At 42.4% G+C, this 26,871-nt stretch overlaps 1 protein-coding gene across 2 annotated transcripts in view; it reads right to left on the reverse strand.

Moving 5' to 3' along the window:
* Positions 1-26,871, reverse strand: part of INTS9 (integrator complex subunit 9) — a 115,940-nt gene that overhangs the window by 36,976 nt on the left and 52,093 nt on the right. For both annotated transcript variants that reach the window (XM_003937220.4, XM_074384128.1), the window contains exons 7-8: positions 10,722-10,842; positions 9,400-9,534 (exon numbers count right to left, since the gene is read on the reverse strand). In XM_003937220.4, coding sequence (XP_003937269.1) covers positions 9,400-9,534; positions 10,722-10,842 — 256 coding nt within the window. The remainder of the gene's footprint in view (positions 1-9,399; positions 9,535-10,721; positions 10,843-26,871) is intronic.

A 26,871-nucleotide genomic window follows, 5' to 3' on the forward strand; every position in this document is an offset into this window, starting at 1 on the left:
CTGTGTTGTCCAAGCTGGTCTCAAACACTCTTGAGCTCCAGCGATCCTCCCACCTTGGCCTCCCAAGGTGCTGGGATTAGAGGCGTGAGCCACTGTGCTCTGCCACACTCCCAGAATGTAAACTGAGGGACAGAGGTGCTCAGAAGGACAGCTGACAAATTTGCAAAACTAAACCAAAATTGGAACAAATTCCTGGGGAAACCGAGGGTCTTGGAATGGGGACAAATAGGCAGGCAAACGCCTTTACTGCAGGTGAAGGACAGGTTGGGTAAAAACCCTTTGTCCTTTTTTCTTTCCTCCATATTACAGTTGGCAGATTGTGGCCAGTTCCAGCCTCCTGTGAGGACGAAAATGCCAGAACAGCAGGATGGAGGTTCACAGACCACCCCGACACTCCTTGCCTGTTCCCTCACATCACAAGGGCAAAATGGTGACAAATCAGGGAGATACATTCAGGAGAAACAATGTCTGAAGCAGAGGCATGAGAGGAGGGTCCCTGTGGATGAAGCAAGAAGAGTTTCCAGGGAATCAAACAAGACCACTGAGGAAAGCAGCATCTACTACTCATGGTGAGCTAAAACCTGTCCTTAAAGCTGTGGGAGAATGAGTGAACCAGACAGAGTAGGAATATATGTACTAAACTGTCCCCTCAAATAAACACAGGGAGATTAAAATGAGCAAGTATAAAGAAAAACAACCAGAAATACTGTGAACAAAAGTGTAATTGTGGAAATGAGTTGAATACATAGGCTGAGAAGCAAGAATGCATTCAGGAGCTGGCAGATTCTTTTCCGGAGGTTTCATGAGGTAGACAGGAAATACACAAGGAAAGAGATGTGTCAGGATCTATATACTAGAAATTTCATAAAAAGAAAACCTGGAGTAAGTAATTTAAGAAATGACTAAGAATTTTTTTAAGTTAAAGGAGAGTGGAAGACCTCATAGGTACCACACTAACAGGAAAAACACACTGAAGAGAAATCACTACTTACAAACATTAATGTGAAAATTCTAAAAGCAGATATCCCATATAATGGAACACAAATCTAAACGGCGTCAGAGTTCTTAATGACAACAAAAGATACAAGTGGAAAATGAAGTCATATTTCCAAAGTCTTATCATGTCAAAGTTTTTGGCCTTCAATTTTTAATCCATCCAAGCTATCATTTAAATGTGAGAAAAAAATTAAAGATATTCTTAGTAATTCAAGGCCAAAAGCTTACCACTTCAAGACCCCTACATCTCCATTCCTCAAGCATTCCTGGAAAAAGAAAAGTCAATCTAGCAGGATGTTATGAGATCCTGTGTGTGGAAAGTAAGGTTGAAAGACTTACAACGTATCTCAATAAAGATCGCCATTATTGCAATAAGGAATATATTCACCATCCTATGTATATTCTTTTTTTTTTTTTTTTTTTTTTTTGAGATGGAGTTTCGCTCTTGTTACCCAGGCTGGAGTGCAATGGCGCGATCTCGGCTCACCGCAACCTCCGCCTCCTGGGTTCAGGCAATTCTCCTGCCTCAGCCTCCTGAGTAGCTGGGATTACAGGCACGTGCCACCATGCCCAGCTAATTTTTTGTATTTTTTAGTAGAGACGGGGTTTCACCATGTTGACCAGGATGGTCTCGATCTCTCGACCTCGTGATCCACCCACCTCGGCCTCCCAAAGTGCTGGGATTACAGGCTTGAGCCACCGCGCCCGGCCCATCCTATGTATATTCTAAATGACCCAGAACTAAAATCTTAGATGGTGTCACCATGATGGGCATGGGGTATGGTGTGCAAAGGAAGGGAGAAAGATGGGGAAGACAAGAGCAGTGTGGCTTTGCAGGGAAAGATACAGATACTGATAAATAAGACAGTAACAGAAAAAATAAACCAAGAGGCCACGTGTGGTGGTGTACACCTGTAATACCAGCACTTTGGGAGGCCGATGGGGGCAGATCACAAGGTCAAGAGATGGAGACCATCCTGGTCAACATGGTGAAACCCCGTCTCTACTAAAAATACAAAAATTAGCTGGGTGTGGTGGCGTGTGCCTGTAGTCTCAGCTACTTAGGAGGCTGAGGCACGAGAATCGTTTGAACCCGGGAGGCGGAGGTCGCAGTGAGCTGAGATCGTGCCACTGCATTCCAGCCTGGTGACAGAGCGAAACTCCGTCTCAAAGAAAAAAAATAACTCAGAAGAATAAAAATAAAATGTGAATTTTCATACATACAGAAGGAAATTTACTCTTCCAAAGGAAGGCAAAAAAGGACTGGGGAAAGAATGAACTAAAACATGAAAGAAGACAGCAGAACTACAATAGTCAATATAAGAAGCATAAACAGGCTCACCAACCAAGAGACACTAGATTTAAAAAATCCTGGCCGCCAGGCGCGGTGGCTCACGCCTGTAATCCCAGCACTTTGGGAGGCCGAGGCGGGTGGCTCACGAGGTCAAGAGATCGAGACCATCCTGGTCAACATGGTGAAACCCCATCTCTACTAAAAATACAAAAAATTAGCTGGGCATGGTGGCGCGTGCCTGTAATCCCAGCTACTCGGGAGGCTGAGGCAGGAGAATTGCCTGAACCCAGGAGGCGGAGGTTGCGGTGAGCTGAGATCACGCCATTGCACTCCAGCCTGGGTAACAAGAGCGAAACTCCATCTCAAAAAAAAAAAATAGTAATAATAATAAAAAATCCTGGCCAAGCACAGTGGCTCATGCCTGTAATCCCAGCACTTTGGGAGGCCAATGGTGGATGGATCACTTGAGCCCAGGAGTTTGAGATGAGCATGGGCAATATAGGGAGACCCTGTCTCTACATGGTGGCATGTGCCTGTAGTTCCAGCTACTTGGGAGGCTAAGGTGGGAGGACTGCTTGAACCCCAAAGGCAGAGGCTGCAGTGAGCTGAGACTGTGCCACTGTACTCTAGCCTGAGTGACAGAGCCAGATCTTGCCTAAAAAAAAAAAAAGAAAGAAAAACAAAAACCAGGCACATATGAAATGGGAAAAAGTCTCTTGGCTTTTAATGCAGTTTTTATAGGAAAAAAAAAAAAAAAAGAAAGCATTGAAGCATCCTGATAAAAAATAACTGATCAATAAAATACAATGATCATGAATATACAGACTCCTGAGTATACAGCTTATAAATATGAGAAGTAAAAACTGGCAAAACTACAGTGAGAAATAAATCAACAAGTAACATACTCTTTTCAGAAATCAGTAGCTAAGCAAAGATGAAAGACTTGAATGACGCAAAAAACTCAAATACATAAAGAAAAATTTTACCCAACAGTGAATACACATTCTTTTTCAAGACACATAGAACATTTACAAAAATAGACTGTGCTTCAAAGGAAGCCTAATCAAATTTCAGTCCATCAGGATATGTTTATTACAATGCAAAAGATTAGAATTCTGAAACATATCCTTAAAAAAAGTTCCTCTAATCCTATGTCTAATCAGACTGAATGAACTAGAAACAAACAAACTATAAAACAACCTTTGGTTATTGAAATCATGAACATTATAAAGAATATTATGACATACTTAAGAGATGAATGACAAAGCACTGCATATAAAAAAGTAACAGAGTAAAATTATACTAAGACAGAAACCGGTTGCTTTAAACACATTTATGGAAAAGCAAAGACTGAAACATGCTTGGTAAGTATTAAAATAAACAGAGTAAATCCGAAGGAAGGAAGGAAGGGAGGGAGGGAGGGAGGGAGGGAGGGAGGGAGGAAGGAGGGAGGGAGGGAGGGAGGGAGGGAGGGAGGGAGGGAGGGAGGGAGGGAGGGAGGAGGGAAATAAAGGGCAGAACAGAGGATGCAAATACTACCAAAACAATTAAAAACAAAAACTTATTTTTTGAATAAAATCAATAAAACAGACAAACCTCTGGCAAGTCTTATCAAGATGGTGAAAATAAAATTTAGAGTGAAAAGACTTATACGAAAAGGTTAAACAAATAAAAGAGGATTATAAATAGCTTTATGCTTCTGATTTTGAAAACCTAGGCAAAAAGGACAAATCTCTGCCAAAATCCTGGCACCATTTTAGCCCAGAAAATACAGTTCAGTATCAGTAATTCAGGTCCAGACTGTTTTATGGAACATTTGACCAAGCTTTCAGGAAAAGATAATCCCTATCTCATATTTTTTTTTTCTTTCTGACATTAGAAAAAGAGGGAAAGGCTCCTAAATCACTTTATGAGACTAACGTACCTTAGTTTCCAACAAATGAAGACAGAAGAAAATAATACATGGGCTCATTTTCCACCTATGACTATAGATTATAAACTTCGATGAAATACTCACCAACTGATTCCTGCAGAGTATTTTAAAAAGAATAGATTGGAATCAAGCAAGATTTATCCCAGGAATACAGGATGGTTAAATGTGAGAAAAGCTAACACTACAATCTGCGACATTCACGGTCTCAAAGGAGAAAAATCAAAGTTGCTCTCACATGCTCAAAAGCAACTGATAAGGTAAAACGCTTACATCTGACTTTTAAAAATCAGAGCCAGGCGCGGTGGCTCACGCCTGTAATCCCAGCGCTTTGGGAGGCTGAGGCGGGTGGACCACGAGGTCAAGAGATCGAGACCATCCTGGTCAACATGGTCAAACTCCGTCTCTACTAAAAACACACAAAAAAATTGGCTGGGCATGGTGGCGCGTGCCTGTAATCCCAGCTACTCAGGAGGCTGAGGCAGGAGAATTGCCTGAACCCAGGAGGCGGAGGTTGCGGTGAGCCAAGATCGCGCGCGCCATTGCACTCCAGCCTGGGTAACAAGAGTGAAACTCTGTCTGAAAAAAAAAAAAAAATCAGAAAGTTTGGAATAAAGGAGACACTCCTTAACTTGACAAATGAAAATGGTGTTTAATGAACAAACTACAAAAACTTTCCCTTCAGTCTTATACAAGACGAGGATGTCCACTATCACCATTGCTGTGCCACCCAGTATAACAGGGCTCAGTCACAGGACGAGAAAAAGGAATAAAAAATATCAAGGTTAGAAGAGAGGTGAGAAAAGTGTTACTTCTTTGGAAGATAGTATCAATAGATAAATATTAGAATTAAGAGAATTCAGCATGGTTGCTAAATATCAAATCAATTAAAAAACTGATTATAAAAAATAGAAAATCAAATAAAAAAATACTGAGACCCCATGCTCAGTACAGGCTAGCTCTCTTCCTCTCCATGTGGAAGGCTACACTTTTTGCCCTCAACTTTCCTTTAACGCAACCATTCTTAGGCAATACTATTTTTTTTCCTTCCACTGTCTGTTGGTAAAAATTCCCTATGGCGCGGTCTTTGGCTCTCAGCCCTTTATTTACATATTATCATTATTATTATTATTATTATTATTATTTTAGATGGAGTCTCTCTCTGTCGCCCAGGCGTGCAATGTTGTGATCTTGGCTCGCTGCAACTTCCACCTCTCAGGTTCAAGCAATTCTCCTGCCACGGCCTCTCAAGTAGCTGGGATTACAGGTGCACACAACTATGCCTGGCTCATTTTTGTATTTTTAGTAGAGACAGGGTTTCACCATGTGGGTCAGGCTGGTCTTGAACTCCTGACCTCCAGATCCGCCTGCCCTGGCCTCCCAAAGTGCTGGGATTATAGGTGTGAGCCACCATGCCCAGCCTATTTAGATTTTAAAACTGCGACAACCCTCCAGTTTGTCTCCAGACTTGCCTTCACAACACAGTTCCAGCTGGATACTTCCATCTGTCTAATGTTCTCCCAAATTCACCTTCATGAAACCCACTACTCTCTTCTGCAACAAATGGCCCTCTGCCAACTCTTCCGTGTTAACTGCATTAGTGGTCATTAACGGCATTCTCAATGTCATGCAGACATGAGATCTCTTTTATTCTTCCTTTTCTGAAGATAGTGGGAATTCAACAAATGTTTCTTGAATTAAAGACCCCTCAATGTTTTCTTTAACTCTTTTCTCCATTCTTACTGCCTCTGGCTTAATCCAAAGCCTTATTTCCCTGTGTTTATCAGGATTCTACAGCAGCCTGTGATATTCTTTCTAGTTAGTAGGGATTCCACTCGAGTAGACCAGTGACTAGGAAACTTTGCTGTAACATTTAAAGTAGAATTCTGCCATTATAATGCTTTTTTTTTTTTTTTTTTTGAGACAGGGTCTTGCTCTGTTGCCCAGGCTAGAGTGCAATGGCACAAACACGGCTCACTGCAGCCTCAACCTCCTGGGCTGAAGTATTCCTCATGTCTCAGCCTCTGGACCAGCTGGGACCACAGGCACACGCCACTACACCTGGCTAATTGTTTTGTTTTTTTACTTTTTGTAGAGATGGGATCTTGCTATGTTGCCCAAGCTGGTCAATTCCTGGGCTCAAGCAGTCATCTTGCCTTGGCCTTCCAAAATGCTGCGATTACAGGCATGAGCCATCATGTGCATACTGAGCCATAAACAATTCATAAACAAATGGGCATGGCTGTACTTAAACAAAATACTATATGCTAAAACAGGTGGCATGCCGCACATAGTGCCTACGCCACAATTTGCTAACATCTGCATTAAACTACAAGTTTTTCAAACCAAAACTTTTCTCATCCTTGCTAATTCAATACTGAATCCAATTATGTGGATAGAGAAAAATCTATTTTTTTTTCTTTTTTTACATGTAACACAGGTTGCCAGCTAGAAGTTAAAATTAATTACTTAAGTACGTTGCTCATTACTTTCAAGACCTTATTTTCCCTTTAAATTTATAGACCTTGCAAGAATAATTTACTGGAAATTACATCAATAGTACTGTAAAGGCTTTGAACTAAATAGGACAAAGTGGAAGAGTTGGCAGCCAAGTCATCTTTCTGTCTTTTAGGGAAGAACTGAGGGAATGACAGAAGCTGCCAATAAAAAATTCTGATTCAATGAAGCAGATGATGGTGACATTGATGGGCTTTTGATTTCAATAAGCAGGAAAGGCCCAGAATACCACTAGATGCAGGAAAAAACAGCAACGTCCCCTCTAGACCTTGAGATGAAACTTGGTTATAAAAGAGGGTATGAAGAAGCAATGCAGAATGGCAGCTCAGAACATCCTACTGTTCCCGACTAGAGCACAGCACGCTTCTCCCTGTATGAAAATGGGGGTCTGCTAATTACTGACTTAGCCATTCCATAAAGTATACATGTACCAAGACATCATGCATACCATAAATATATACAATTTTTATTTGTAATTAAAAAATGAATAGTTTCTTTCTTTCCTTGCCAGTAGTGCTCCTATGTTTGAAGAACACAGTGAATGTTTCTCAAAACCACTGGACTTTGTGTAAGAAGCATGGTCAGCACCATGGTACAAGAAGGGCAAGGATGATCTGTATGCCGAGGGAAAGCGGCTGAATGGCAGGACGGAGTGGCTATGTAGGCAGACCAAGCCAATCCAGAAAAAGGCTAAAACTACAAACGAGATTATGCTAAGGCTGAAGTGTTGGACCCAACTGCAGAGATCTAAGAGAATGCTGGCTACTAAGAGATGTAACCATTTTTAGCTGGGAAGGGATGAAAGAAGGAAAGGCCAAGCGATCCAGTTCTTAGCTTCATCTTTGGTTTTACTATGAAGGCAATAAAAGTTTGAGGTTATGTTAAAAAATAGATAATAGGCCAGGTGTGGGGGCTGTAGTCCTAGCTACTTTGGAGGATTGCCTGAGCCCAGGAGTTTGAGATTACAGTGAGCTATGACTGCACCACTGCACTCCAGTCTGGGTGAACGAACAAGATCTTCTCTCTAAGTAAACAGATATAGGTAGATAAATAAATAGAATATGGACTTCCACAAGTTACTTAATGTATCTACATACCCATTCAACAGTTAACTAACTATTACAAACAGAAACAACCAACATTCAGGAAATGAACAGTAACTTATTTATAAATACCTAAGGGAGTAAGTATCACATTCATAAGCATGTTTATATATACTAAGCTTCTTGTCAAATATGACTCAATGAGTAACTTAAAACCTTCCAATAGTTTCCCTCTCCACATTAAAGTAAAACAAAAATTCTTCCCCATCGCCTGCTAGCACTTAGATGACATGGTGTCTGCCACTCTCTTGACCTCACTGCTGACCTCCATGCTGCAACCACAATGGCCTTCTCTGCCCTCAAACATGCCCAGCCTGTTCTTGCTTTAGGGGCCCTTCACTGGCCATCCGTTTATAATACAAACACTCACAGCTTCACATGGCTAATTTCTCTGTTCTTCTTTTTTCTTTGTTCTGTGATGGAGTCTCCCTCTGTCACCCAGGCTGGGTGCAGTGGCCCAATCTCAGTTCACTGCAACCTCTGTCTCCCAAGTTCAAGTGATTCTCCTGCCTCAGCCTCCCAAGTAGCTGGGATTACAGGTACACATCATGGCACCCAAATAATTTTTTTATTTATAGTAGAGACGGGGTTTCACGATGTTGGCCAGGTTGGTCTTGAACTCCTGCCTTAAAGTTATCGACTTGTCTCGGCCTCCCAAAGTGTCGGGATTACAGGCATGAGCCACCGTGCCCGGCCTTTTTTTGTTTTTCTTTGGGGCAGAATCTCACTCTGTCACCCAGACTGGAGTACAGTGGTGCAATCTCAGCTGACTGCAGCCTCTGCCTCCCAGGCTCAAGTGATCCTTCTGCCTTAGCCTCCCTAAAAGCTAGGCCCACAGCGTGTGCCACCATACCTGGCTAATTTTTCTATTTTTTGTAGAGACAGGGGTTCACCATATTGCCCAGGCTGGTCTTTAACTCCTAGGCTTAAGCAATTCTCCCACTTCGGCTTCTCAAAGTGCTGGGATTACAGGTGTGAGCTGCTGATGACAGGCCTTATTTCTCCAGGTCTCACAAGTGAGATCTTCCCACTGGCTTTCCTGGACACCCAATCTAAACCAGTGTCTATCACTCTGAAAACCACCCTGCTTTACTGTTTTCAGGACTCATATCACAATCAGAAATGACCATGCAGTTTGTTGACTTCCTGTACACCATCCTCTCCCCAACATCATCAACTTACTACAACATAAGATCCATGAGCAGGGGCTCCCCAATACCCATATGTGTATATGACACTTGACACTGGACCCTTGGGAAGAATTTTAAATAGTTATTATTTGCTGAGTAAATGCATAACCATCTGTGTCCCACATCACGCTACGGTCTTTGGAAGAGCTGGGGAATTTCAGAATCCTAGGAGTGGCCCTCATGATCAGGACTATTTCAGAGAAACCTGTAGGTCGAAATGCTGGGACTCGAATATTCTACCTTGGCTAGAGAGTATCTGCAGAAAACCAAATTGGGAAGATTTTTAAATGGTTGATGGCACGCTGGATACATCTGAATTTGAGTTAAGAAACCAAAAAGCTGAGTTGCTAGAAGAGAATTTAGAACTACCTGGGGGTGTGTGGTAAGCAAGGAGGATCCAGAGACGTAAGACACCTTCTCATAATGAGACTGGATGATCCAGTTGGAGCTCCCAAGGGCATAGCCTGAGCTCAGAGGAGTCACCTGGACCGCACCAAAAAGCTCCTAAAATAGAACCACAGTAAGAACACACAATGAGCTTACGGTGACAGTCACAACAGGTAATTCTGCAGAGAAAAACAACATAAATACTCTCAGTTTAAAAACAAAAAATATTTTAAAGTAAGCCAGAGACGGCGCAATGGCTCATGCCTGTAATACCAGCACTTTGGGAGGCTGAGGCTGGTGGGTTTCCTGAGCCCAGGAGTTCAAGACCAGCCTGGCAACATGGTGAAAACCCATCTCTGGCTGGGTGTGGTGGCTCACGCCTGTAATCCAAGCACTTTGGAGGCCAAGGCGGGCAGATCACCTGAGGTCAGGAGCTAAAGACCAGCCTGACCAACACGGTGAAACCTCATCTTAAAAAAAAAAAAAAAAAGAAAGAAAACCCATCTCTACAAAAAAATTAAAAATTAGCTTGGCATGGTGGTGCATGCCTATAGTCCCAGCTAACTGGAAGGGCTGAGGCAGGAGGATCACTTGAGCCCGGGAAGTTGAAGTTGCAGTGAGCCGTGTTTGTACCACTGCACTTGAGCCTGTGTGACAAAGTGGGACCCTGTCTCAATCAAACAATAAACCAGAAAGTTTTAAGGAAAACAGAGAGAGGATGGAGATCAACTGGCAGAAAAACAAAGCAATCCTATAATCTGTACTTGTCACCTGAAGCTTCAGCCCTCTTCCATGTCCCCAGGCACTCAAGGCTCACGCATTAAAAGCGAAAGATGAAATATTACCAAACAGACCACAAAGACTCACACGCTCTGGCTTTCCTTTTTCATTTTCAGTTAGGTGTTAGGCCCTTGCTGTTCTGTACTGAGTAGCTGTGGCACAGGCTGACAAGAAGAGATGGGAAGGCTTATCATTTAGGTCAGAGCTCAAAAGTCATACTTGGCAAACTCTTCTCTTTTCCTGTTTCACCCATCCAAAATCTATAAAGTAGTGTTCACTGTTCTAATGTGACCAGGATGAGATGCCTTTCTCCTGACTCCCTGCACGCTGGCCCATCGAATGCTGGCCAGTGATGGAGATGGGAGGTGGGGAAAGAGCACCAATCAAATCCTGAGCGGAATGGAGGAAAGAACAAGGCTCTGGACCCTCAGCAACCCAACAGTTTTAAAAAGCTAACTATAGGATCCTTCTAAACAACAACAATATGAATTCATGAATGACTGAAACATAATATGGACACTCACAATTTTCTGAGAGTATCCCACCAGCTGGATTTTACTAAGGGCAGAGTTCACCTCTTGCATTGTATAGCATCTTCTCCAGGTTGACACTTCCACGGCATCCTTGAGAGGAGAAGGTAACAGCCTGCAAATAATTCACAATGTCAACTACCAGGTGAACATTTCTTCATGTTCTACAGCATTCCTTTCTAGTAATTTGTCCCTTTGATCTAAAGGGTTTAACTGACTAGCATGTAATTGCTCATAAGATTCCTTTGTGATCATTAAAAAAAAAAAAAGAGAGACATGGTCTTACTCTGTCGCCCAACACGTGTCAACAGAAAAATGTTTTATCATTTGCTCTAAAAGAATCAGGAGGGGACCTGAAGAGTAACTTGCCTGACATTCACTGTACAATATAGGTCCAAGTACTGGAGTGAAATAAATGCATGTCATTAGCCTCTCCTCTCTCTCCTGAAACACCGAACAATAGTAGAGGGCTACACACACACACACACACACACACACACACACACACACACACACACACACCATTTAAGACAAAGAGAATGAGAGAACAGACAATAGCAAGGCATTTTAGAAAGTAGAAGGTCAGGTCGGGGTGCGGTGGCTCAAGCCTGTAATCCCAGCACTTTGGGAGGCTGAGACGGGTGGATCACAAGGTCAAGAGATCGAGACCATCCTGGTCAACACGGTGAAACCCCGTCTCTACTAAAAATACAAAAAATTAGCTGGGCATGGTGGTGTGTGCCTGTAATCCCAGCTAATCAGGAGAAGTGCCTGAACTCAGGAGGCGGAGGTTGCAGTGAGCCGATATCGCGCCATTGCACTCCAGCCTGGGTAACAAGAGCGAAACTCCCTCTCAAAAAAATAAAAAAAAACAAAGTAGAAGGACAAACATAACTGACTTAGTAGATCCAAGAAAGTTCAATGCAAATGTTTAACTTCCACTGCAGAACCCACAAAAAATATGGCAACTGAAAATAACAGGTACATCTGGAATTTGAATCAACCTAAAAACAAGAGGAACTGTTGAAGAAAGAGATGAGATACTTAGAACCTTCCAGATCTCCTCACTCCTTCCATATAGCTCAGCAGCTGTCCCTTCTCCTCTCAGGCATGTTACCAGAGGTTGTTCTTCGGAGAGAGTAAAAATGAAAGTCTGCACTAGAGGAAACCATTAACGAGGCAGCCTTCCTAAACAAAAATTCATATACTGAGAGGAACAATGTTTATATGGCTGCCAAAGCAATATGAGTAAGCTTATACCCTCCATGGTAAGGGGCTGGAAGAATCTTCTCTGAAGAATCTAATCAGCCTCAAAGAAAAAAATAATAATAAACATATTCTAACACAGGGGGTTCCCCAAAGAAACAGCTCAACCAGATTACTTTATGGTAAAGTCTGAAATTGAACAAGCCCTACTCATGGCACACAGACTTTCTTATTAGTTTCTTTTACTGTCCAACTCCTAAACATGAGCCAGTAGCCAAGGACTATGATAAATCTGAGAAAAGCCTCTAAAACAATAAAGGCCTCAAATAGGGGTAGAGGGGCAGGCAGGGAAATTAGAAGAAATAAATTAGGCAAGTAGAAGAAAACTTTAAAAACAGCTTGTCCTTCCTATCCTTAGAAAAATAAAACAGTATAGCTACCAAAGGAGAAGAGACTGCTACAAAAAAGATTAAGAGAATCAAAAGAGTTGTTAGAAATTAAAAATACAATGTCATATAAAGAGTGAAAGCATGCTAACAAAATATCAGAATTTCAAAATAAGCTAAAAATATTGAAAAGTTACACAAACACGAACGAGGCACATACATGAAAAACCAGCAAAGCTTATAAATGAGGTGACAGAACTCCATGAAGAATTAGAATGAATACAGCACTTTGGAAATGAAAACTAAACTACAAGTTGAGCATCTCAAATCGGAAAACCTGAAACTAAAAATCTCTAAAATCTGCAACTTTTTGAGTACAAATGTAATGCTCAAAGGAAAATGCTCACTGGAGTACTTTGGATTTCAGATCTGGGATGCTCAATCAGCAATATTCCAAAATCGGAAAAAATCGGAATTTCGAAACACTTTGGTCTCAAGCATGTCACATAAGAGACATTCAACCTATAACAGAAACACAGAGTAGATAAACAAAACAGATAATGACACAAGAACAATGGGAAGAAAAAATACCAAAAAGAAACGAAGAGACTTAAAAAATTCAAGAGAAAGTAACACATGTTGAAGGCAGATAGGCAAGATCCACATAAGGGTAAGAGTAGTCCCTAAAAGAAAAGCAAGTGAGACAATAAAAATTAATACAATATTCAAACCAAGTGCAACAATAAACATTAATATAATATCAATTACTAAATACTGTAATTGCTAAAATAAAGAGACATGAAACTACACACTACAAGAACATAGTGTACTCTTGAGAATACTGACCCACAACAGTGGACACCAAACATACTCTAAGAAAATATTTAGACTATAAGCAAACCTTTGGGATCTAGGCAAAAAGAGCAAGAAACTTACAAGGAAAGAAAATTAGGTCTCATTAGCATTTTTCACAGCAATGTTTAATACCACAACAAAACAGGGTAACATATTTAAGATATTCAAACAAAGAAAATACAAGCCAAGGACTATACATCTAGCAAAATTGACTTTCAAGGCCAAAAAGCACAGATAAACAATTATGAACACATGGGAATCCAGGGAATTCTGTTCTTGTGATCCCACCCTGAGAAATGTACTGAAGACTGAGTTTCAGACAATCAGAATGAAGAAGAATCATCAACACGCATGGGCCAGTGGTGAGCATTAAATATACAGTTAATTGTAGAAGACGGACTAAATGAACGTTAAAAGGAAGGGAGGATAGTATGTAATGAAGATATACTTTGACAACACAGATACAGTAAAAGTGAAAAAAAAAAAAGTGGGGGAAAATATACATGCTCTGTTCTCCAAAGGGTCCTAGAAACAGTGAACAATTTAGTGGCAATGAGCATTGCTAACAACCAGAATGGGATCTTAAAATTCCACTTTTCACTGAAGAAATAAGGGTTTCTTGGAGAAATGGGTAATTCAAGGCAGAGAAGGTACAAGAGTCTTAAACATCCTGCTATCGCAGATGGCAAGGAAACAATAAAAGACTATGAGAGTCACAATAAAAGGACCCAGGTGACAATTAGTCCATTTTCACGCTGCTGATAAAGACATACCTGAGACTAGGAAGGAAAATAGGTTTAATTGGACTTACAGTTCCATATGGCTGGGAAGGCCTCAGAATCATGGTGGGAGGTGAAAGGTACTTTTTATACGGCGGTGGCAACAGAAAATGAGGAAGAAGTAAAAGTGGAAGCCCCTGATGAACCCATCGGATATTGCGAGACTTCTTCACTATTATAAGAATGGCATGGGAAAAACAGGTTCCTCCCACAACATGTGGGAATTCTGGGAGATATAATTCAAGTTGAGATTTGGGTGAGGACACACCCAAACCATATCACTCTGCCCCTGGCTCCTCCAAATCTTATGTCTTCACATTTCAAAACCAATCATTCCTTCTCAACAGTCCCCTAAAGTCTTAACTCATTTCAGCATTAACCCAAAAGTCCACAGTCCAAAATCTCATCTGAGACAAGGCTATTCCCCTCTGCCTATGAGTCTGGAAAATTAAAAGCAAACTGCCGGGCGCGGTGGCTCACGCCTATAATCCCAGCACTTTGGGAGGCCGAGACGGGTGGATCACGAGGTCAAGAGATCGAGACCATCCTGGTCAACATTGTGAAACCCCGTCTCTACTAAAAATACAAAAACTAGCTGGGCATGGTGGCGCACGCCTGTAGTCCCAGCTACTTGGGAGGCTGAGGCAGGAGAATTGCCTGAACCCAGGAGGTGGAGGTTGCAGTGAGCCGAGATTGCACCATTGCACTCCAGCGTGGGTAATGAGCGAAAACTCTGTCTCAAAAAAAATAAAAATAAAATAAAAGCAAACTAGTTACTTCCTAGATACAATGGGGGTACACGTATTGGGTAAATACAGCCATTCCAAATGGGAGAAATTGGCCAAAACAAGGGGGTTACAGAACCCGTGCAAGTTCAAAATCCAGCAGGGCAGTCAAATTTTAAAGCTCCAAAATGATCTCCTTTGACTCCAGGTCTCACATTCAGGTCACGCTCATGCAAGATGTGGGTTCCCACGGTACTGGGCAGCTCTGCCCCTGTGACTTTGCAGGGTTATAGCCCCACTCCCGGCTGCTTTCACCAGGTAGTATTCGGTGTCTGCGGCCTTTCCAAGTGCACCGTGCAAGCTGTGGGAGATAGAGCATTCTGGGGTCTGGAGGATGGTGGCCCTCTACTCCTATCTCTGCTAGGCAATGCCCCAGGAGGGACTCTGTGTGGGGGCTCCAACCCCACATTTCCCTTCTCTACTGTCCTAGCAGAGGTTCTCCATGAGGACGCTACTCCTGCAGTGAACTTTTGCCTGGGCATCCAGGCATTTCCATACATCTTCTGAAATGTACGTGGAGGTTCCCAAACCTCAAATTCTTGACTTCTATGCACTTGCAGGCTCAACACCACGTGGAAGCTGCTAAGGCTTGGGGCTTCCACCTTCTGTCCCTCTGTTTTATTTTTTGAGACAAAATTTCGTTCTTGTTGCCCAGGCTGGAATGCAATGGCATGATCTTGACATTTTTCTCTGTAGGGAAAGGGAATGGAGTTCAAGAGAAACCTATACCAGCAAACCTTGTTAAACCCTGATCTTCCTAGTCACTTCTCCACCCAATTAAGTATCCTAGCTCAAGTCCCTTTACTTGTCACATTTTTCCAATGTCCTACTCTTTGGCCAACTCAGCGTCTATGTTCAACTTTAATGGCTCCTTTGGGTCTTCATTCTCTTGTGGGGACTTCTACATATACTTAATTTAATAAAATCTATGTGCCTTTCTTCTGTTAACCTGTTTTATGTCAGTTTAATTCTTAGACATAACTGGACACCCTAAGAGGGTAGGAGGAGAAATTTTTAATCACTTACAAACATACGGAGGAGAGACAAGTAGGGAAACAGTACAGAGACCATAGGTACATAAGACAACCAGACGAATAAGAAAACAAAAAGTTGTGCAAGATAGAAAAAATAATCCTAATAATCTCATATGGCCAATGAATTGCATTTATATGGCCTTAATAATGGAAACACTGAATTCAGATTTAACCATAGTAGTACATAGATCAAATCGTTCCTGAGTTTTTTACTCGTTTCTTTAGCAACAAAGTATCAATGATCCGTTTTCATTATCTTCCACATAAAGGGATACATGAAGATTCTGTGTAAACAGATGTATGAAGTACACACAGTGAAGTGCTTTAGGTTTTGCAATATTTACTCTATGTGTATTTACTTAGCACTGACTATGGCCACAGCACTTAAGTCACATAAGGGGAGTAACATGCACAATATAGGGCTTCTGCTCACACTGTACTTAAGTCTAAGAAAAATTGAACAGTACGAGGGAACAAAAAGGATGCCAAAAGCCTCGAGTCACCCTTGCCTACACAGGCTCGCCTTCCCTTCCAGAAGGGCCTAAACAAACACTACAAATGCAAATCTCAAGATCAGATGCACAACTCCCCTCTTGCATCCCCCAACTTTAATGGTTCACCAATATATTCAGGATAAAATCCAAGGCTCTCAGCCTGACTTCCTAAGGCCCTTCTTTATCTGGGTGCTGCTTTTGCCTGTATTGTCTACACTGGACTTTTCTAGTGCAAGGCCTGGCCTGCCTGCACCCCACCCACTTAACGCCCTCTGCCTTCTTCTGCATTTCAAGTGGACAACACTTCCTTGCTCTTGCTTAAAACTGAGACCACGTGTCAGTTTCTCTCAGATCTTGCGCCCCCAGTCTAGGTCAGGTGCACACTCACGTGCTCTTCAGGAAGGCTGGCTGGCCCTGAATCTGGGAGTGTGGGGAAATGGCACAGAAGTCCCCTTTGGACCGAGGCCACCGCAGGGCTGCTGCTTCTGCATCTCTTTCCTCCACATCCCTCTAACTCTCAACTGCCTGCTTTCAGGAAGGAGAGCGTTCTCTGAGAGGCAGATTTTACAACAAGACAAGCCTTCTGGTGTCAGCTCTTCACCTCTAAGCCTCGGTTTCCTCACCTATAAAATGGAGGGAATACCACCGTCTTTGGAGTTTCTCTGCAATGGGGAAATGATATATAATGCATATGAAGTGTTTGGTGCTGAAGACATGCTTAATCAAGGTTTGTCTCCAGCCCTGCTCTAACACAGCCCCAGGAGCATACACATTTCCCAACAGTTCCACAGTGGACTCCAACCCTGGGTGATTGACTCTGATGAGCAGCCTTGACTCTGAACTTGAAAGGCCTAAGGGAAACCCCAAGGTTCTACCCTGCTTTGGCTCCTCCTTTAAGTTCTCAGGGTCAGACAGCCCCAGGGCTTGAACCTCCTGGGGCCTGCCTTGCACAGAAAATGAAGACCTCTGGCTTTGGGCCGAGCAGGAGCAAAAGTTCCTTGACTTAACAATGCCAGCGCTGTTAGGCTGTCACGGGAGTGGCTAGAGAGCAGGGACTGTGACGAAGAACACTCACAACCCCAACCACATCTCTCCATTCAGCTGGATTTCTCTCACATTGTCCCCAGCTTTGCCAGGGCCCCGCAACAGTCACCCCTCTTAAAGGCTGACTGGAAAGTCACACACAAAGCCAGAACTATACTCGCTTTCTTTTCTGTGATTTTCCGTACCCATTACTTGATAACCAGTACTGCCATTACTCAGAACCCCACGCCACGTGGGCTTCCCTTCCTCCTAGCTCTGTCTTCTCTTGATGGCCCTTCCCAGCACACCCTCCCCTTTCCATCTAGAACAATGTCCTATGAAGATTCAGCAGATTAAGATCTGGAACAGCCTTGCTGTAAAAGAGACTTTGGTCACTAACGTTTTCACTGTGTGCTGGAGATGAAACAGTCTTATATTCAGCCTATCAAGTACCAGCTGCGTTTGGACTGAGCCCTTAGAAGCAAAGTGGGAAGCATGAAGATGCAAAGTATCTGTTACTTTTGTCTTCAACAGACCAGAATTTATTTCTAGAGAAATTACTGGGATGTTTCAAGTAGGGACACACTTAAGCAAAACAAAAGGCTCCTGAAAGATCCAGGTACATTTCAGCTTCAATCTTTCCCATCTTTCCCTTTAAAATAAATGGCATAGAAATAATAAACTTACAATCTACAAAAACTGAAGAAAGCATTTGTTTATACAGAAGTTTTCACTAAAAATGATTTTTGCCAATTAGATCAGTAGAACACTGTAGTTAAAAGGAAAAGTCTTGTTAAATATGCCTTTCATTTTGTGGTTTACTAATACCCACTGAAAAGAGTAACATGTATCTTTTTCTCCCATTGTATCACATGATTCATACAGAAACATCTTTTTCATTTTTGTCTTTTCACCACTGAGTACAGTGCCCAATATGAATGATACTCAAAAGAAAACAAGTTCACCGGCTGTTCCAGGAAAGAAAAGAAACAGTAATGCAATTCTAAACACTGCCGGTCTGAACTGCACCACATTTGGGTAAAGGTGAGCCCTGTAACTGTGAAAGGTGGTGAAAAAAATGAGGGAGGAGCTCAGGTGTGATCCGGAAAAGGAAAGCCAAGCTGCCCCGACTGCCTCTAGTCCAGTCCGACCTTGCCGGTTCAGAGTTTTGTGGCAGGTGCTTTTGAAGTGGCTCCAAGGGACCCCCACCTCCAGAATTCACCCCTTGTGGAATCCTCCGCCCTTGACTGTGAGCTGGATCAAGTGTCTTGCTTCTAATAAAGAGAATATGACAAAGGTGATGATGGGCTGTCACTTCAGCAATTAGGTTACAGAAGACTAGGACTTCTATCTTGCTCACTCTCTCTCTTGCCCGCTTAGAATGGTTTCTTTTTCCTCATTCAAACCCTACTCAGTCTGCCCAGCCCAGCCCATGTCTTGCCATTTAGCACCTAATTTTGATTGACAAACTCGAGTAAAAACTTACCATAATACCAGGCATTTGGTAGTTAGTCAACAAGTAAGTCTGCAGTTCTCTGAATTCTCTATATTTATGCCTGCAAAGTCTTTTTGCTGAAATCCTCTTTTATTCTTTCTAGATATTTAGTTACTTTGTTGTGCTTTCTCTATCTCCTAACACATCTTGTCTAACTTAGCTTTCCCAGAAACTCTCCTTATGCTTGAGGTCCTAATTACGGAGAGGCATTTACAGATCCATTTAAAGCCATTAGGATTATTGGCTGATTTTGGATAAGAAGGATAAGGAAACCCAGAGGGAACTAGTTCTGCCTTTTCTGGCTTTTTAATTTATCAAAGTCAAGTTCTCAGAGTCTAAATGTTTCATAAATACTTTCTAAAGGATATCATTGTTTTGCTTGTTCTTACCACACTTGAGTGCCTAATGAGCTTCTTTCCCAGTGGTCTGATATGATGCCAAAGCTCTGTGGCCTCAGCTTCCATCCTGCCAGCACAAGCAGCACACTTTTGTGTTTTTATTAAATATTAAGACTTTTAAGTCCAGAAGGCCCACTTGGAAGGTAGTAAGTAAAAAACTGGCTGGGCACTAAGTATTTGCTGAATGAATGAATGAATAAACGAATGAACAAAATTAATGTAAGAATAGAATACAAAGAAGACAGAAATCAGAAAAGTTCCTCGCCCAACTCTCATTACACAAAGTGCTTAACATGCCCGTGAGGGCTGGGGTAAACTGGGTATGTTGGCAGAATAAGAACCCATATGGAGTTTGTGAAGCCTCAAAATGAAGTATGTTTCAATATTAACCAGAAACGAGGTTATCATACTGGATGTTTATTTTACATCAAATGACTGCTAAAAACACAGCAATTGCTTAGGCTACCAGAACATGATAGGAACAACTCTTGAGAGCAACTCAACTATCTTTGCTCTAATCCTACGTTCATGGAAAAGTCTCTTATCCATAATTTGGACTTCCTTACCAGCACACAGTGTCCTAGGTAAAAGAGCCACTCTAGTCTGGAGTCAGTCAGGGGTCTTTTTTTTTTTTTTTTTTGAGACGGAGTTTTGCTCTTATTACCCAGGCTGGAGTGCAATGGCGCGATCTCGGCTCACCGCAACCTCCGCCTCCTGGGTTCAGGCAATTCTCCTGCCTCAGCCTCCTGAGTAGCTGGGATTACAGGCATGTGCCACCATGCCCAGCTAATTTTTTATATTTTTAGTAGAGACGGGGTTTCACCATGTTGACCAGGATGGTCTCGATCTCTCAACCTTGTGATCCGCCCGCCTCGGCCTCCCAAAGTGCTGGGATTACAGGCTTGAGCCACCGCGCCCGGCAGTCAGGGGTCTTAAAGAGATTAATCGGGATTTCTGTTCGTCACTCAACATCCTGGAAATCTGGTCAGCATGAATCAGTACCTCAGAGGCTAATCAACTCCAAGTGAAATGAAACTGTGAAGTGTCTTGAATCGCAAAGCCCAACATGGTGTGATTACTCTGTCAAAGCACTGCTGCTTGCTGAGGGCCTGCCTTAAGGAGCCTACCCCTGGACATCTTTTAGAACTCGAACACAAGTGGACTTAGAATTTAATTCTTACTTTACAGAAAAGGAGATTGAGTCTGAGAGTCTGAGTGACAGTGAACTAACTACAGGTAACAGCAAAATTGGAAAACAGTTTTCCTTCTGTCTACTTGATTCTCTTGCTTTCATCAGAAAGGCAGTGTCTGAAGGTAAATTAGGCTGTGGAAGACAGATGTGTTTGGGTTAACAAAACCAGATTATGTAAGCCACGTATCTTATTAAAGGAGACAAGGACACTGGCATTTACTGAGCACCTACTGTGTGACTGGCACCATTTTAAGAACTTTATCATATTACTCACTTAGTTCTCACAACAACTCTATTAAGTTGTGAATATGAATCCAATTTTATGAAGGAGGAAACAGAGCCTAGAAGAAATAAGTTGCCACAGCTACCAAGAAACAGATCTGAAATTCAAATACAAGTTTATTTGACCTCCAAGCATACACTTCCATCTTTTCTTCCTATCACAGAGTTAAGAGTTGGTAAATTCCTGTATGCATACCCAAGGGGTGTCAGAGCAGAGGAACTTCAACTTTAACATGCATGGTTTTAAGTCTTTTTTTTAAGACATAGTTTCACTTTAGTTGCCCAGGCTCAAGTGCACCGGGATGATCTTGGCTCACCGCAATTTCCGCCTCCTGGGTTCAAGCGACTCTCCTGCCTCAGCTTCCCCAGCAGCTGGAACTACAAGTGTGACTAATTTTGTATTTTTAGTAGAGATGGGATTTCACCATGTTGGTCAGGTTCGTCTCGAAATCCTGACCTCTGGTGATCCACCCACCTCAGCACTAAAAAGTGCTAAGATTACAGGCATGAGCCACTCACCCAGCTGCTTTTAAGTCTTCTGTAAAGTATGAACCCACATTTTAAGTTGTAAGTATTAAAAATTGCCATAAAAATTCAGCCAAAAATATATTAATGCTTAATTGCTTAATGCTTGCATGAGGCTGATGACAGTATCTTGTAATGATTTAGCCTTAACAGTTCTAATCTCATTCAAAATGCTAGCTTTATTAAAAAAAAAAAATACTAGAGGTGAGGTTACTTTCCTAAGTGGAATACCTTGCTTTACATTTCCCTGTTAAAAACCTAAACTTAAGTGAGCATGGGAAAGTCAGAGACCCAAAATTATACTGTGAGGGATTCTTCTTTCCCTCCCCTTCAAAATCCATCTCTTTGTCAAGAGTAAACTGCAATGTCAAAGTTAGGAAGAAGGATGGCTAACTTCTGTGACATAAATCTCAAGGAACACTGTCAACTGAGGCAGGAAGTTATACAGCTGCCAAAAAGCAGGAGTCACAGTTTTTTTGGTACATGTACTAATAATAAATCAGGTGCTAATTCAAACTAACTTCAAATGATTTATGATAATTTGTCAGATTCTTCTGACCAAGTTTGAAAATGTTTAATTTACTACATTCTTTAGTTGATAGTTTTATTAGTAACGTAAGCTACTAAGATGTATTAATTCTAGGTACTTGACAAGATCTACTTTGATGCTGCCTATATACAATATAAGTCAAAAATTGGGGGCTCAAGTCTCACATTGAGTACCTCTCAAAGTACCTCTCCAAGAGGTACTTTGCTCAGATCATACAGGATTTTATTCTAATGTAGGAGAGCCAACATTTCTAACAAGATTTTTTAAAAGTCATATTTAAAACATCTAGACTTTGAGCTTCTCTTAAAAAATTAAAATAAAAAAGGAAGACTTGGCAGCTGTGGGCTCATATTCCCATATGGCCACGATCTGCTGGAGCTGCAAGTCAGCTGCCCCTACAGAGGCACACACAGGGGGTGCGGTTGCCAGTCCACATTTTCCCCTAGCCCACCTCACTCCTGTGCGTACCTTCCTCGGCTCTGTAGGCATGTGGACCTGTGATGCCTATTTTGGAGGATCTGGACCGGGAAAGTGGAAGAATGAAGGAAAAAAAAAAAAGAAAGAACAAAAACATACAGAGAAGACACAGCCTGTATAATGGGAAATACTTCCATGAATAGATAGGAAAAAACAGTGTTTGTCAGTGTAGTATGCCACAGTAGTTTGAGACACTAGATATCAACTAGCTTGTGGTAGAGAGAAATCTAAAGGTGACGTAAATCCCTTAGCACAAACACTGTCCAATGCAGCACTTTCAGAATTTTGGTCCAAGATTAAATTCTAAGTGAATATTTCGAAAGAACTCTTTTGTCTGATGTCAAAGAATAAACAGCTCTTCGGGCCGGGCATGGTGGCTCACGCCTATAATCCCAGCACTTTGGGAGGCTGAGGTGGGCGGATCACTTGAGGTCAGGAGTTTGAGACCAACCTGACCAAGATGGTGAAACCCAAAAAATACAAAAAATAGCCGGGTATGGTGGCGTGCATCTGTAATCCCAGCTACCTGGCAGGTTGAGGTGGGAGAATCACTGGAATCCTGGAGGCGGTGGTTGCAGTGAGCAGGCATCGTGCCACTGCACTCCAGCCTCGGCGATAGAATGAGACCCTGTCTCAATAAAAATGAAAACGTAAGTAAATAGCTCTTCAAATTCTTCTACTACTTCTAATATTTATGCTGAGTTTATCTAGAAGAAGAGGACACAGCTAGGGAGTGTCTCTTTCAGACCTCAGTATGTTTTCTGATATTTAGACTCTTCCTTTTCTCTACCAATAACTCTGGCTCATCTCATGCTCAAAAATCAAAACACAATCCTTGGCCAGGGTGAGAATGAAGGATGTGCTTCTCCAGTAGTGCACGTTACTACTCTCCTTGCTACTCTACCAAGCTAGTCTCAATAGTTTCTGATTTTTGCTTACCAGGTAGGCAAAACTAGCAGCTTCTTTTAAAAGGGGTATTTTCATTCTATTATAAAGATACATGCAAGTCTATGTTCACTGCAGCCCTATTCAAAATAGCAAAGACATGGAATCAACCAAAATGCTCACTGATGATAGACTGGATAAAAAACTGTGGTACCTATACACCATGGAATACTATGCAGCCATAAAAAGGAATGAGATCATGTCTGTTGTAGGGACACAGATGGAGCTGAAGACATTATGCTCAGCAAACTAACACAGGAACAGAAAACCAAACATTGCATGTTCTCACTTTTAAGTGGGAGCTGAACAATGAGAACACATGGACACAGGAAGGGGAACAACACACCCTGGGGCCTCTCAGGGAGTGTGTGTGGGGAGGGGGGCGGGGGGAGGGAGAGCATTAGGATAAACTGCTAATGCATATGGGGCTTAAAACCTAGATGATGGGTTGACAGGTGCAGCAAACCACCATGGCACACATTTACCTATATAACAAACCAGCATGTCCTGTATATGTATCTCAGAACTTAATTTTTTTTTTTTTTTAAAGAGATTTCCTCTGTGTCTTTCAGGCCCCTCCCTAGCCTTCTCTTCCTTTAACTTCATGCACATATCTAACGTAGGTGTCACTACTTTTGTGTGGGCAAATGCGAGGCAAAGGAAAAACTGCTGAGGATTTTGCCCAAGGAGAAAAGGTGAAATAAGGAATTGGGGCTTCCTAAGACTTGGCCCAAGATTTGAGTCAGAAAGTGCTGACTTTTTTGAGACACAGTTTCATTCTGTCCCAAATGCTGGAGTGCAGTGGTGTGATCTCAGCTCACTGCAACCTCCGCCTCCTGGGTTCAAGTGATTCTCCTGCCTCAGCCTCCTCAGTAGCTGGGACTATAGGCACCCACCACCATGCCCAGCTATTTTTTTTTTTTTGTATTTTGGGTAGAGACACAGTTTTATCACATTGGCTAGGCTGGTCTTGAACTCCTTACCTCAAGTGATCTGCCCACCTTGGCCTCCCAAAGTCCTGGGATACAGGACTGAGCCACTGCACCCAGCAACAAATACTGACTTTTGAACACTATTCATGGTGTGCCAGAATGAGTTGCAGCAAAACACTCTAAAGGGTTTACATTTAAGAGGAAGAAGGGAAGCCAGAGCATGCACGTTCCATGGGAAAGAAAACAAAGGCCTGAGGTTTCTAAGAGGGAGATGCAGGGGGCCAGGGTCCTGTGCCATCCAGTGGGCACACAGGAGATGAAAAGAGGGGAGGCATCAGAACCGAGGGCGAGGGAAAAGGGGGCTGGAAACAAGAATGCAGTACTGCACCGGGGCAGTCAGATCAAGGAGGCCACTCACATATACATCGAAGACTTAGATATGGGCATGTTCAGAAAATGTTTCCTAATGTGAAGCCACGCCCACACCATATGGCCCCAAACAAGGAAACAGACATTCAGAAGATCCTTAAAACACAGGAGCAAATGTGCATAGACAAACCTACTTCCTCGTCCCCTGACACGAGAAGTGGCTCACATGCACGAGAAGAGGCATGTGCGTGTGCACAAGAGGTGGTCCAGCAGATAGGTTAGGAGTGTGGGCTCTGCAGCCAGGCTAGCCGGCTGTCTAGGTTTGAATCCAGATCCTGCCACTCACTAGCTGTGCAACCTTGGGCAAGTTACTTCATCTCTCTGTGCTGGTTTTCTCTCCTGTAAAAAAGTAATAACACTGGTCAGGCACGGTGGGTCACACCTGAAATCCCAGCACTTTGGGAAGTTGAAGCAGGTGGATCACAAGGTCAGGAGTTCCAGACCAGCCTGGCCAATGTGACTGAACCCCGTCTCTACCAAAAATGCAAAAATTAGCTGGGCTTGGTGGTGCGTGCCTGTAGTCCCAGCTACTTGGGAGACTGAGGCAGAAGAATCGCTTGAACCTGGGAGGCAGAGGTTGCTGTGAATCAAGATTGTGCCACTGTACTCCAGCCTGGGCAACAGAGTAAGACTCTATCTCAAAAAACAAAAACAAAAACAAAAAAGTAATGACACCACTACCTAACTCATTGAGTTGTTAATAAATAAATTAAGGCAGAGCATGGTGGCTCATGCCTATAATCCCAGCACTTTGGGAGGCTGAGGTGGATGGATCACGAGGTCAGGAGTTCGAGACCAGCCTGACCAATATAGTGAAACCCATCTCTTTAAAAAAATAAAAATAAAAATAAAAAATAAAAAAAGTAAAAAAAAAAAAAATTAAATTAAAAATACGTAAATTAAATAACACATTTAGAATAGTGTCTGGCATGCAGCAAGTTTTACACAAGCAAAACGAGTAACGTGTACAAAGGAATGCAGAGGAGACTCATGCTCAAGCTCTGAAATAGTCACTATAGAAAAAGTGTATTCTTCTAGCTACATATTTATATTCTAATTGAAAGAAGATCTCCCAAAACTAAGACATTCTAACACTGAAATAAGCAGATGACTACAAATCACTGATCTACAGAGTAAGAGAAAACAGTGGCAACTGGAAAAAAGTGGACTTGGGGCTGTGTGCGGTGGTTCATGCCTGTCATCCCAGTACTTTGGGAGGACGAGGTAGGTGGATCATGAGGTCAGGAGTTCAAGACAAGCCTGACAAAGATGGTGAAACTCTGTCTCTACTAAAAATACAAAAATTAGCTAGGCATGGTGGCAGGCACCAGTAATCCCAGCTACTTGGGAGGCTGAGGCAGGGAACTGCTTGAGCCTGGAAGGAGAGGTTGCAGTGAGCCGAGATAGCGCCACGGCATTCCAGCCTGGGAGACAGAGCAAGATTCCATCTCAAAAAAAAAAAAAAAAAAAAAAAAAAAAAAAGGCGGACTTGGATAGGAGCATATGGAACATAAACTGTCTAAGAAAAGACTACTTTTTACTCCAGACTTGATGCCACCATCAGGTGTGGCGGCTGTGGGGCCTAGAGGTGAAGGCAGAGTTGTTAGGGTTAGAGAAAGCTCAGTGTGTTAACATCGACAGGGTACTCTGTTGATCATTTGAATAAGAGAGCATGGAAGCGTAATCAAGCTGCTGCTTCTACGGTATTTCTCCTTGCTTCATCTCTTACAGCCTGGTTTCTGGACTGAGCACTCTATGACAAGCCACCTCTTGGGGATCGTTAATGACTTTCTCATTCCCATAGCCACGGGCCTATCTCTGTTTTACTTCATGCTTCGGCAGCATATGAGACCAACAACAACTTGTATCTTCTGCAACTTCCTCGTCCCTTGCCTTCCACTCGGCTCTCTTCCTACCTTATTAATTACTTAGAGCCTCTTTTACAACTCTTACCAGTTCTTTTCAATTCTATCTCAGAAATTCCTTTGAAGTTAGACTTCAGCTTCATGTTCAGGGATACTGCCTTAGTTCAAGGCTTTGCCGTCTCCCCTAGGTTTCAGCAGTCACATCGCTAGTCTTCCTGCCTGTGTCTGCATTCCTGTCCACCCTCCACGCTGCTTCCAGAGTTACTTTCCCCAAAACAAATGTGGTCATTTGCCTCCTTATAAACCTTTGCTGTCCGACTTCATACTCAATGTAAAACTCAAGCTTCACATATGCAAGTCTTCATTCTCTTGTTCCAACTCACCCCTTTACTTTCACCTCTGACCTCTTTACTCACTCTAATCCACAATGAAATTCTCACTGCTCCCTAAATATACTATGTCCCATGACGCTGTGCCTGGACTTCTCTTCTC

The sequence above is a fragment of the Saimiri boliviensis genome, chromosome 13 (assembly GCF_048565385.1).
Source record: "Saimiri boliviensis isolate mSaiBol1 chromosome 13, mSaiBol1.pri, whole genome shotgun sequence".
Classification (NCBI taxonomy): Eukaryota; Metazoa; Chordata; class Mammalia; order Primates; family Cebidae; genus Saimiri; species Saimiri boliviensis.